Source organism: Crocodylus porosus, unplaced genomic scaffold, assembly GCF_001723895.1.
Source record: "Crocodylus porosus isolate Cpor-Errol unplaced genomic scaffold, CroPor_comp1, whole genome shotgun sequence".
NCBI lineage: Eukaryota > Metazoa > Chordata > Crocodylia > Crocodylidae > Crocodylus > Crocodylus porosus.
In genome coordinates, this window is record NW_017728918.1 from 45591101 (window position 1) to 45604982 (window position 13882).

Consider the following 13882-nt stretch of genomic DNA (forward strand, 5'->3'; position numbering starts at 1 on the left):
TGGTTTAGGACACAGGGGGCACATCTACATGAGACATTATTACTGCACAATCATTTAGTACTTGCATAAGTGAGTCCTTCCACACTTGCATAAGCAAGTACTAAATGCCCACTCAGTAATAACTGAGCAGTCCGCTGCTCATGTTGACGTGGCCAGGAAGTAACTGTATTTTGTATGATCATATGTACCTCTGTTTTTATGACTTACTACCTCAGTGGTTCCCAACCTTCTTTTTCTGTGACCCACTTCCAGGAACAGAGTGTGGCAGCAGTGGCAATGGCAGCCCGGAGGCGGGGGCATTGATGACTTCAATCTAAACCAGGAGGTCTACAGACCAACTAGGGGAGAGGTACTGCTAGATCTGGTCCTGGCCAAAGGGGAGGAACTGGTGAGCAATTTGCAGATCGAGGGGAAGCTTTGTGACAGCAACCATGAATTGGTCACCTTCTTAGTTCACTGAGCAGGCAAACCCCTCAGTAAAACAGAAGTCCTTAACTTTGGGAAGGCTGACTTCTGCAAACTGAGAGAACTGATCAGTCAGGCAATCAGAGGCCATAACCTGCCAGAGAAGGAAGTACATGAGGAATGGTCATCACTCAAAAACATAATACTTGAAGCACAGGGCAAAGCCCTCCCTCTTCACAAGAAATGCAGTCAATGAGCAAGGAAGCCCCTATGGCTGAATAAGGAACTGTTGGACCTCATTAAGCTCAAGAGAGTAGCCTACACCAGCTGGAAAACAGGAAGCATTACCAAAGAGGATTACTCTGCACTCACCCGCACCTGTGGGAAGCAGTCAAGAAAAGTCAAGGCACAAACCAAACTTAGGCTAGCTACAGGGATCAAGGACAATAAAAAAAAGTCCTTCTTTAGATATGTGGGAAATAGGAAAAAGAACAAGGACAGTATTGGGCCCCTGAGAGATCCAACAGAGCAACTGACATCAGATACCCAAGAAAAGGCATCTAAATGACTTTTTTTGCATTGGATTTTTACCCTCCCACAAGGATCACACTGCCAGAAATGGCACAAACCAAATTGGGAGCGGGTGATGGGACCAAAACGAATGTGGATCAGGTGAGGGAACACCTTGAGAAACTGGACATTCATAAGTCTGTGGACCCAGATGGAATGCACCTGAGGGTCTTGAAATAGCTGGCAGACATCGTTGCATCCCCCTTGGCAGAGATATTTTAAAAATCATGGCTCTCGGGCAAGTTCCCGGATGACTGGAAAAGAACCAATGTGGTCCCTATCTACAAGAAAGGGTGGAGGGATGACCTGGGGAACTATAGACTAATCAGTCTGAGGTCCATCCCTGGAAAAATACTGGAGAGAATTGTCAAGGGATCCATCAATGCCAGATGAACGGAAGGCAAGCTTCTGAATGCCAGCCAACATGGCTTTGTGACTGACAGGTCTTGCCTGACCAACCCCATCTCCTTCTATGACCAGGTAACATGCCCTGGACAAGGGAGATGATGTGGATGTCATTTATCTGGACTTCAGGAAGGCCTTTGACCTAGTTCCCCATGATATCCTCATAGGCTAGCTGGGAAACTGTGTTCTCGATCATCATACAGTCTGATGGCTAGGCAACTGGCTATGGGGTCGGACCCAAAGAGTACTAGTTGAAGGGAGCAAATCAACATAGCACAGTGTTAGCAGTTGAGTCCCTCAGGACTCGGCACTCGGGCCAGTACTCGTTAACATTTTCATCAATGATCTAGATTCAGGAGTCAGATGTGAACTGGCCACGGGATGGGGCTTGTATAACTTGCAGGTAAAAATGTGGGGTCAGCTCTGATCTTAGGGTACAAGGAGGCTAGACAAGGGGTTCCACATCCTGATAAGGGGTCTCAGTCTTGAAGTCTGCATTTTGAGAGAGTGCCTGGAATTCTAGGAGCACAAACTGTCTCCACACTGCTCAGACTCAGTAATATTAAAAGTCTGTACAATCCAAAGTTTGCCAGCTGAGCATCCATAAGAAGGAAGTCAGCCAGGATGTACTAGGATAGACAAAGATCCATAAAATATATTTCACTAATGTAAAAGAATAATGCTCTAGAACTAATGAAAGTGATTAAATGGAATTTTTTCAAAAGTAATAATAAAAATAAAAATGCCTCACCAGCATTTAATATTATGATGCTATACTTAGCATGGTTTGACCATTATGAAAATAATAAAGATCCATAGATTTTAAAGCCAAAAATTATCATTATGTTCACCTAGTTTGAGCTCCTACCCTCAATAATTTTACACAGTGATTTTTTGCAATAGCTTCTGGCTCAGTAACATCTTTAGAAAGACAAAATTACAGAGGATCCAGTACATCCTTTGATACATTGACCCAGTAATTCACTTTACAGTTAAAAATGACAACTACATTTAAGTAAAAGTTTGTGCTTCAGTTAAACTTACCCTAGGTCCTTGCTGGCCTGGTAAACCATCAGCTCCAGATAAGCCTTTATCACCCTAGAATACAACAACAGAAGTTGTGCACACAGTTACAGGCTATGATCAGGAGTCATTTATAGCTATACATTTTTTTCAGAAAGCTTCAGGCTGAAGCTTCCCCCTCTCCCCTGCTCTCTGTGCTGTCCTGTTATCAGTGTGATCCCAGTCTGGGGAAGGCATGGGAAGCAATGACTGTTCTACTTCTGTTTCTGGCAAAAGTGGAGTAACAGAGAAAATCGCCCCCTGTTCCCCAAGACTCTGGATACCTCAGTCAGGGCAACAGGCAGAGAGTCCTTCCACACTGCCCCACACCCCTCATAGACAGAACTGGGAGAGGAAGGCAATACCAGTTACCAATTCCCCAGACTGAGGTGCCCTTTTGGAAGCATTGCTTTTCAAATGCCACAAGGGGGGAGGGCGCCAATGGGCTCCCCCCTGTGCAGCATGTTTGAAGCCAGTGTCAACAGTCCTACAGGTCAGGTACAGACATCACACTTTTACTGGTATAAGTGATCGGAAACCAGTCTATACCCATAACAGAACAGGTCAGCACACAAAACCAGTCTACCTGTAACAGAACAGAAGTTTGGCACACATAGACTGGTTTAAAAATGGCAGAACTTGGTCTAAGATTTGGGGGCCCTCCCCTCCCCCACCAAAGGCGAACGTGTGTTCTCTTCACTACTGATATAAACTATGCCATTTACAGGAAACCACGTAACTTTGATTGATTCCACCTTGGGCTTTTTAAATGTCTGTACCTAGCCACAGTGGATGGGAAGAGTAGAGCAGTAGGGCAGTGGGTGTCCCCAATTTAAGAGAAGGCTCAGGGAGTACCAGCAGCCCAAATCCTCCACAGGAGGAGTCAAGCTGTGAGGAATTGCCCCCCCCCCCCCCCCCCTCAGGCTAGAGTCCCTGGTCTGGGGAGAAGCACAGGGGAACATGCTACTCAGCTCCTGCGGATCATGGAGGAGAAGTGTACAGGTGTTCATTTTTACAAGAGAAACTCTATCACAGGGGAATTCTAGGTATCAATCTTTATCCCAGAAGAGTATGGGTCCTTTGGGAGAAACTGAATGAATACTTGTACAGTTTTAGTTTCTACTGGGAGAGTGGTGATTTTCCCCACTAGAAACATAACAGATACAGGTGGCCATACACTCAGTATGCAAGCCTATTGCCTTTTGGTATGTGAAGGTCCAAAACTATGCATTTGTTTTCTATGAACTGCACCTTTACATTTTTGGAGCACCTCCTACATGTATGCAAGAATCATCTTTCCATCAGCATTTTTGCAACTGATTACACAAGAGATACTCTTTTACCTGAGATTTTGTTAAAACTTTTTTTTATTGGTAAACTTCATCATAAATTAAAGTTATTTTAGGGTGTCAATAGATGGTTGCTGCTTGTGCATAGGAATATGTTATATAGATGTCCTTATAAACACTCAGTGCATCTTTACACGTGCTCCAGAGGCTGGTGGGGGGAGGGGGTTTTAATAAGAGCAGCTCTGAGAGCCACTGTAATGAAAGCACCTGCAGCATTTTGTTTATTCAGCATCCCACACTTCAAAATGGTGGTGGGGTGCTTTATCTGCTGTTTTGAAGCACAGGGATACTGGGTATACAAGACATGGAAGCTGCTGGAACATGCAAATTAGCACATTCCAGCAGGCTCAATTAATCAAGTCCATTCTGACACGTTGTAATTACAGCATGTCAGAGCATCATCCCTGCACATCTACAGGTACCTTCCACAGGCACATACTACAGGCAGAAGGAAGGCCAGGGTGCATCTGATGAAGCGCATAAAAGCTCATGCCCCTTTGAACCAACTAGTCTCTAAAGTGCCATTTTGCCCTACCTTCTGCCTGTCTTCACACTACATGATCAATTTGGGTACAGCAAGGTCATTTTATCACATTTTATTTACCTTTATGCATATTTTTACCTTCACTCCTTGGAATCCCATGATTCCTACAACGCCTGGTTCTCCTTGTTCTCCCTGAAGTGTTAAAAAAGACAACTAATTCAGTGATGGACACAAATGTGAAACATAAAGTCTTACTGTGTTTAGTATCCCACAAAAATCTACATAAAATGTCATGAGTAACAAATTAGTTCAATGAACTTTACAGGTTATTTATTCAAGAACCATCTAGTAATAGCACTTCATGTATTATTCTCCATGCAATAATCATTCAGTTGCCTATGAAATACAGCCACCTCTAAGGTGGAACATAACAATGATTCTGGAGCAGTGACAACATAGTACCATATTTTCCCACATAAATTGCATGTCTTTTCACCAAAACACAGGTGTTGGAAACTGGAGTTCACATTACATGTAAGAAATACGGCAAAAGCAGTTTCAGCCACTTACCAGTGACAAACAAAAGTAAAATCTGCATGTGATCCACAGTGAGCAAAACAATGAGCAGCCTCAGGTTCCTAGCTGCTGTGACTAAGTTACGTACAAGAAAAGATTTCCTTCATTCTGTCTTTCAAAAAAAGATGTGTATCTTATTCTGGAGCACATTATATGCAAGAGAATATGGTAACTGTTAAGCAAGAAAATAAAAAAAATGGAATATATGTGGGCTATAGTGAGTTCTCAAGTTAGAATTTGGCTAGAGCTCAATGGGATCTTATAAAAACACACTAAAAAGTGAGAAAGAGTCAGATACACCCTTCCAAAAGTCATCAAAAAGGTGGAACCTATGTAGTGAGGTTAAGGAGTAACTCAGAGACAAGAATGCCATCCTAATCACCAGCATCACTTCCTCCAGCACTCTGGGATTTTCATGAAGTTCTCTTCTCCTAGTTGATGACAAGGTTTTGACTTATTTCCTTCAATGTTCAGATCATAGCCATGGTAAAAGCCAGTGCATAGACAGAAAACATTACAAGATTAACTTTTGAAGAGTTCAGCTAAGCTAAAAAAACCACCGTACATACCTTTTCTCCTTTTGCTCCAAGTTCTCCTCTGTTTCCAGGTGATCCAAATACCCACTAAGAGCAAAAAGTAAGTATTTAGTAGTAATAGCTGCTTCTCCGTCATTTCAAATTTGCAGCTATGATGACAACTTCAGACACTGCCATGGTGTCACATACATTTCTACAATATTCCAACACAAGTTGTTATACTGCTCATTACACTAAAAGATATTCCAGATGGATGCATTGCTATGAAGTTTTCAAACATTTGGAAGGGCACTCACTTTAAAACCTTTTACTCCTGGTAATCCTTTGAGACCTGAAGGACCTGTATCACCCTTTAAAAGAAAAGTGATTTATCACAAGGAAAATAAATGTTCACATCTTTTAATTGCAACACCCATCAGACCACCTATGTTAATATACATGATGAACACTCAGTTTAACGACTCTTTGTACTTGAAACAACACACATTGTCTACCATTTTCCAGTAGATTGTATTACCTCAAACCAAAAGCAAATTATATATGTTAGAACCTTGTGCCGAAGTAAATCACTGCAACTCTGTTGACTTTAATGGACTTATGCCAATTTACAATAGCTGAAGACCTGGCCATAAATGATTTCTGATAGTGGATTTATCTTCATGGTTTCACATATACAGATGAAGGCAATGGATGTCTTCTTCACAGATATTTCAAACCACAACATAGGAACAGAAGGGTTTCTCAGTGCAATCCCTTCCATTCAAAGGCAACCCTTTTTCCAAGATAATCTACAAATCTACTATCACTTATCATGGCTACAAAGCACTAATCAAAATACCCACAATGTGGTAGAGATAAAGAAAAGGCACTGTTGTTGCTTTCATTTATTTCTCATACTCATTATTCTAGATGTAACACTAAATGCATAGAAAAAATATACAGCTTGATACATTTCCTATAAATTCAAAAATTGGATATATGCACACTACAAGGTAAGTATAAACCTGTTCACCAAGTAATCCTTTCATTCCTTTTTCACCTTTAGTGCCCACTAGACCCTTGAAATAAAAGGGAAAGGTGTTTATGGTTGTAACTGTATAAAGCCAAACAAAACAAAATCCAGATATTATTTAAAGTAAAAAACAAAATAATTATAATCATACTTTTGGACCAGTATTTCCAGTGTTTCCATAATCTCCTGGGTGGCCATGTATTCCCTATTAACAAGAAAAACATTGAATTACTTAGTTTTTAAGTGAATTCAGCTCTGGCGAATGTCATTGAAGTTCCATTATGAGCAGAGTCAGTGCAAGTTTTCCCAACTTAGCCACTTCACTAGAAGAACTTATTTTCACAGCTAGACAGATACTGCTCTCTAAATCCAATCAGTCTTTAGCCTTTTTGGCTAAGTACAGCTAGTCAAAAGCCCAAACCTAAATTGATTTGATCTTCAGACGTTAGTGTAAGCTTCATAGTTTGAACCAACAAGTAAGTGAACAGACATTCACCTTTGATTCCAGAAATGCAGCCACATGCCTGCAGTAGCTAAGGCCAGAACCAGGGGGTGCTAAAGCATGCCTCCCAGCGTGGATGGAGCAGAAAGCTTACGCCAAAGCTAGCCCACCCACCCTCCAAGGGGGTGTTTTCAGGGGAGATTTAAAGCTTTCTGGGATGCTGGAGGACTGAGTTAACTTGAATCTGGACGGGATCTGGCACAGATGTTCACTAAACCAACTTAACCTAAATCAGTTAAGTCTGATACTACATCCATCCAGGTTTACCTTCAACCAGTTTTGGCCATTTTGAAAGTGATTTATGTTCACTGAAGTTCTGTTGTGTTACAGAGTTGTACCTGTTTCTGATCATTTATATTTGTTTACCTGTAATTTCTGTCCCTAGCCTTTAAAGCATCTTGCAACAGCATCTTATGATTGTTGTAATCTGGGATAAGCAGCAGAAGACTTTATACTGGTATCTGCAAAGTTGGGGAACCTGATACTACTTGTGAGAATATCTTCATGCTGCATAAGAGAATAGTGGAAAACAAGCTCACCAGGATTCACCCTTTTGTTGATATGAGTGAGCCTTCTCCTTGAGATTGGTACCTAAAATGCCATCTCTCCTGGGTTGAGCCCATAATAGCAGTTTACATAATAGCATTGAACAAGATTTTTTCTGCACTGTTACATGCACATCTACTTTTTAAAGCTAAGTACAAATATTCAAAAAGGCTGAGGCAGAATTGATCTAAGTTATGCAGTTTTCTGTAAGTGGCATGGTTTAGAACAGTCATGAACAGAACACACATTCGCCCTTTAATGTTGGTGGCGGAGAGAGGGGGAGGACAAAACTTAGACCCAGTTCTGCCATTTTAAAACCAGTCTATATGTACCAAACTAATATTCTACTATGGCTTCCAATCATTTATACTGGTAAAAGTGTAATGTCTGTACCTGGCCTAAGTATACTAAATCTCATTTCTCACAGAACCTAAGTTAGCTTCTCCCTGGGTTGTGATCTCCAGGGGCATCTCAAACAAACCCAGTGTTCTGCAGTCCAAGTCCCCTTTTTAATAGCTGAAATTTGTATCTGTTGTAACATGTGATCATAGTATGAAGGTGAAGAATCACACAGATGCCTAAGGGCTCTGTCCCAGATTTCCTGTATAACACCAGAAATCTATGGAATATTGTGCTGTCATAAAGTTAGGGGAGACTCCATGGTCTCTCTTCAGTTATATGTCTCAGAGCAGTTGTTCTCAGTGGGAAAAAGAGGCAGGGGCAGGGGGACCAATAGAGTTTTGGAGGGTGGGAAGAGGTAGAGTAGCTGGGAGCTGTGCATCCTGGGATGCTGGAGGAATGAACGTAACGTGTTTTACCTCCCCTGACCCTTCAGACAATATGGGGAGTGAGTGGCTGGAAGTGGAGTGACGGCAGCCACTGCATGCAAGCTTCCCCTGCCCCATGTCCGGCCGGGTGGGCAGCACCTCACGGCAGCACTCTGTCCCTGCCCACCTGCACATATCCCTAAGGCCATCTCAAGTACCCCCAGGGGTATGCGTACCCCCAGTTGACAACCCCTGTCTTAGATGGGTGAATTTTAAGTCCCTTTATGCCAGTTTTAAGTTAACTTATGAGAAAACCCTAAAGTGATGGTTAGCTAAGTAAGCAGCAGTCACTGGATCTTCTAGCCCTCAGCAAGAGCCTATCCTTTCCTCAGGAGAGGGAAGGAACACTTCGTCCATTGCCACTCCCTAGTGCCAGTGCCGTGCTGCCCGCTTCTCTCCAGCATGTTCACCAGAGCTACACATGTTTAAGGTTGATTTTTTCTTTAGATAACCTATGCAAACAAAGGCCATGTCTAATATTTGGAAGTAAAACCTATGATAATTACCATATTTCCAGCTCTGCCAGACTCTCCCTGTTCTCTTGTGTCTCCTTCGTGCCCCTAAAAAGTATAAAGTAAGGGCTGAGCACAATTTTGACAAAACCATGGGAAATTATCACAACCAGAAAGTTTCATTTTAAATTATACCTGGGGGCCTGTTGTTCCTTGATCTTGTGATCTTCCATGGGCACATTTGCAACTTCTTTCACACTAAAAATGAAGACATAGGTTACCTAGGGGGCAGACAGACATAACATGCAAAATGTTTTAAAAATGGAGTTTTTCAACTGTAGACACGTGTAGACTTGTGCCTCTCCCTTAGTACTTCAAACCTGCCGTAACAGCAGACAGTGATGCTACTCTCCAGTCAGGGCATATGGTAGGAGGTTGCTCCCTCCTGAGTTCCACTTCCTCCCCCCAACTCCATCAACCAAGGGGAGAAGGGGGAGCAAAGAGTTCGAGGGTGCTTCCAGCACCCTGGGCACAAGGCGTCAGAGGAAAGGCAGTGTTATCCAGTGGGATGCCTGGACCAGAAGTATAACTGGGTGCTAGAGTGTCTTGGGCAACATTCATGCACAGGGCAGCAGCAGTAGTTGCACTAATGAAGGTGTGGTGGCATGGTGGATGCTATTTTGTGGCCCCTTCAGGGACAGCACCTGGGACTGGTGCCCTGGTCAACCCCCTTCGTCACCCCTTTTTGTCATGCGACTGGTCTGGAGGATCAACCCAATGTAAACACATGAGATGAAGTGGTACAAAATAGTGCCTACTCCTTCCAGACATATTTTTGCAATGCTTTGGCCACTTTGGGAGCATTTTATCAGATGTGCACACCTGTAGGTTCATCTTTTTAAACATTTCAAAGCTATTTGAAATATTTTAAATGTTACGTCTGTCCATAGCCTTATTTTTGTGCTGCAAAGAGCAAGTTGCAAGATAATATCTCCTACTCGACTACAGGGGGAATTCCAACCCTTGTTCTTAAATTGTAGAAAAAGAAATTTTCTGAATCTTATGGTAGAGCTGGTTATAGGCAAGGATCTAAAACACTACACATGCTTTTTGGGGTTCCAGTTTTACAGCTATATTCAGTTAGTGCCCTGCTAGAAATCCTATACATACTTTTAAATCAAGCTACAGGGGCAGTCTCACTCTCAGCTACTAACATCCTGCCCTTCCCATTTCCAGGTGCTGAAACTCCAGTTGCAACTGCAACCCCACTATAATGGCAAAACACACTGAACCCCACTCTCAGCCCCTTAAAGAAAATGTCCTGCTCCAGATTACCAAACATTTTTTCCCCTAGATGTCATGTGATTTGCAGAAGCCTTCTTCTCCACATACAGCTCTGCAAAACCTGCAGACCTGACAGTGAAGATAGATTTTACTGGCAATGGACAGCATATAGAGCTATGCATGAGTCAGTTAAGTTAATACTGAGTAATCATAAGTGAAGCAGCTCATGAGAGAAACCATACACTCTACTCACAGTATCAGAAAGTTCACAGCATCCTTCTGAGTATGCTTTATCTGCATCACAATGCATTTCAAGTTGCTGCAAGTCCACCTGGCAAACACATAAAACAACTTCTTGAAACTTTATATAACAGCTTTAATAAATATGGGCTAATTGACCTCTTCTCTATAGAATCAGAACCCCACCCACCCATTTACTCACTCTGCACTCTTCAATACAGATACACAGCGCTTCCCTCTACCAAGTAATTCAACCACTGTCTCCACACACACTGATCAACTCACCCTTCCCACCTCACCACTCTCCCTATGACCAGTGCGACCAATAGGATTGGCTAATTGTAGAATACTGTCACTACAAAAGCATATCATGTCTCTTCTTACTTTTCTCTGTTTTAATTCCAGATTAAGAAAATGTGATTGGTTTCCTTCTATAAAGAAAAATTGAAAGTTAAACACTTGCTGAATGTCTACTAATAAAACTCCCATGGGATGTAAAACCACAAAATTTACAGGCTGTTCTGTCTTATGTTTGAAAGACAGGCCATGCAGAAATGCTAAACCAAGTACAGTGACCTCTAGCACAAAACCTCTGTGTAGTAATTACATTTGTAGATTATTTTACATGCACACACACCTTTTATTCTGAATTCTAAGAACTACAAATATTTATTGGAGAACTTCACAAAAATTAGAACTATATTTCACATCTCCATGATGACCACTGGAGGGTGCTTGTGCATAAGTAATAAAAGATGGTTTCATGCACCCTACGGAAAAAATACTGAATAGCTGAAAATGCCTCTTAAGAGAAAGCTATATTAAAAGATTAGAAAACCTAGTTTGTATCCATCAAAAGCCTGATTCTGAACCTTTAAATATTATCAAGAGTTTTGTGACTGATTTCAGCAAGAACAAAGAAAGAGAAAAGGTAAACTTTTTGAGTTATACTGAATTCTAAGAGACAGAATATAGAGATATGATGGATCCCTTTGAGAGATTCCCAAGCAAAACAATAAAAATTGTACCCAAGAAAAAAGTTCCATATGTGCATGCAAAGGACAGTGAATGCCAGGAATGGAATCCTAAAGGCAACACTATGAGCCATTTAAAACTTGTATTTAGTAAAAGAATAAATTAGGTGCTTTGAAAAAAAAACAGTATTTAATGAGTTAACCCCATGAAATACTGTCACTAACTGAACCAAATGGCTTTCAGCTCTTAAATACTTCCAACAAAGCATAGTGTAGTAACAAGGACTGGTACATACCAGTATGCTGAGAGATACTTACCAAAACAGAAGACTTTTCGACTGATCTTTTTACTAGGGACGTGTACCAATTTCTGTAAATGTCTCCCTGTTCATTTGTGGGAACTGCACTGACCTCCTGACAATCAATCAGCAATTTTACATTACTCCCTTTCACACTTAATGCTAACTTGTGCCAGGAGCTATCAAAAATTTTGTCCACGTTGTTAAATGTCCTGAATAGACTTATTTTATATGAAGTGGCATAAAAGAAATCCAAATTTTTTTTGTCTCTCAGAACCTGAATGCCAACTTTGTCTTTGCCGTCAGAATCACTAACTTGCCACAAATGCCACACATTTTGCGAAGTGTCTTCCAGCATTTTAAAAGTAGCAATGATAGAGTATTCGGAAGGGAAGCCATCTGGAAAACCAGCACTAAAACAAAAACACATATGGTCCGATTTACAAAAATCTACCCATCAACCAAGTAAATGAACGTCCATTTAAAACGTTTAATTTCTAATGTATTTAAATTATATTACTCTAATGGTGCTATAAGATGGCAAAGAGCTGATTAATTAGTTACCGGACACCTGAGATTGCAGTGCTATTCCTAGAGGTGATGGACAAAAAGGCCAGATTCTGCATTCTGACCTCAAGCAAATTCTTACTGAAAACAACAGTGGGCACAAGCCATACAATTGGCACAGCATGTTTCCCACTTTTCTATGATGTATGGTTCCCTTTGGGGTGCCTTGTCTCCCAGGAGTGCTAAAGAGGTCAATCCACATGCAGAAGAGAACAGTGGCTGCAGTTAAGCCTGGTATTTGCCCGAGGGCTATGTAGTACTTCCCTCAAATAGTCTCAATATAGCTCTGAAATCTTACCGTCTATATTTAACAAATGAATTTTTGTTCAGCAAAGTCTGTCATATAGAGTTTCATTTATAGTAGTGATTATTAAACTAAAGTCATGGAACCGTTTTGTATCACTTCTGCAGCTGCAGAACCCCTCCCCCTGGCTCTGCCAGCCATGTGATCTGAGACAGAGCCAAGGAACTTGGCCTGGAGCACACTGCCTCATGGCCTGCTCCCCCTTTATCCTCAGTCTCTTTGTGGAACCCCTGAGGCCTATCATAAAATCTCAGGGTTCTACTAAACAGTTTGAACACCTCTGATTTATAGCATACCTTGTGTTTTTCCTGAGCTGTATGTTAGGACTTATGCGGTAGGCTATAGATCCTGGGTTTGATCCTTCTATTATGTGTTTATCTGATGCTGTTGACAGTTTGAATTCCTGGAGAAGATCAAGCACTGCAGTTAAAAAACAATCTTTCATTAGTTTAGAAAATACCTCCATTGATAGAAATCTGCACAAATTATTGACCTCAGTGAGGCATGGACAAGTTGCACCTATGGAGATACTGGCTTTAATGATGGTGCCAAATGTGTTTGTGGTAGGGACAAGTCATATGCCAGGTGCCAAATGTGTTTGTGGTAGGGACAACTGAGGGAGTAATCTGCCACCCCAACCCGGGAAGTCTGCTGCTTTCCAGGAGTCAGAATCTGAGACATTGCGGAGAAGATCCCTAAGTTCCTCCAGCCCACTGACCACTATCCCACGCTCCTCATCCACGTGGGCACCAGTGACACAGCTCGGAGTGCTCCCAGCAGGGTCATGAGGTGCTACAGGGATGTGGGAGCGGGGCTAAAGGGTCTGGGGGTGCAGGTGGTGTTTTTCTTGATCCTTTCAATCTTGGGCTACAAGCTGAGGAGTGGTAGCTCCTCCAGGGAGCAATCCTGGATGCGCAAGCAAAGTCCATCCTGTCTCAGAGGAAAGGCAGCAAAAGGGCACGGCAGTCCCCTTGGCTCTCCAGAGAACCAGCAGATCTCTGGGATCTTAAAAGACCTACAAAGGATGGAGGACGGGATCCACCACCAAGGAGGAATACTCTGCTCTGGTCTGGACCTGCAGAGAACAAACCAGGAAAACCAAGGCTGCAATGGAACTCCAGCTAGCTACAAATATCAAAGACAATAAAAAGTCCTTTTTTAGATATGTGGGGAACTGGAGGAAAAGCAAGGGCAATGCTGGACCCCTGCTAAACAAGATGGGACAACTGACAACCGATGCCCAGAAAAAAGCAAACTTGCTAAATGGATACTTTGCATCTGTTTTTCACCAGTCCCATGGGATGCCCATGCCCACTGCAGGACAGGAAGGCCCAGGTGAGGAAGATTCCTTACCGTCCATCAAAGCTGACCTCATGAAGGAACACCTTGACAGGCTGGATACCTTCAAGTCAGCTGGCCCTGACGGTTTATACCCAAGGGTACTTAAAGAGCTGGCAAGCATCATAGCTCAGCCCCAGCACAGATCTT

At 42.2% G+C, this 13882-nt stretch overlaps 1 protein-coding gene across 7 annotated transcripts in view; it reads right to left on the reverse strand.

Moving 5' to 3' along the window:
* LOC109311746 (collagen alpha-1(IX) chain-like) overlaps positions 1 to 13882 on the reverse strand; it is a 69131-nt gene that overhangs the window by 50559 nt on the left and 4690 nt on the right. For all 7 annotated transcript variants that reach the window (XM_019537558.1, XM_019537559.1, XM_019537560.1 and 4 more), the window contains exons 4-12: positions 12691 to 12814; positions 11543 to 11936; positions 10264 to 10341; positions 8922 to 8984; positions 6551 to 6604; positions 5684 to 5737; positions 5421 to 5474; positions 4414 to 4467; positions 2425 to 2478 (exon numbers count right to left, since the gene is read on the reverse strand). In XM_019537558.1, the coding sequence (XP_019393103.1) occupies positions 2425 to 2478; positions 4414 to 4467; positions 5421 to 5474; positions 5684 to 5737; positions 6551 to 6604; positions 8922 to 8984; positions 10264 to 10341; positions 11543 to 11936; positions 12691 to 12814 (929 nt within the window). The remainder of the gene's footprint in view (positions 1 to 2424; positions 2479 to 4413; positions 4468 to 5420; positions 5475 to 5683; positions 5738 to 6550; positions 6605 to 8921; positions 8985 to 10263; positions 10342 to 11542; positions 11937 to 12690; positions 12815 to 13882) is intronic.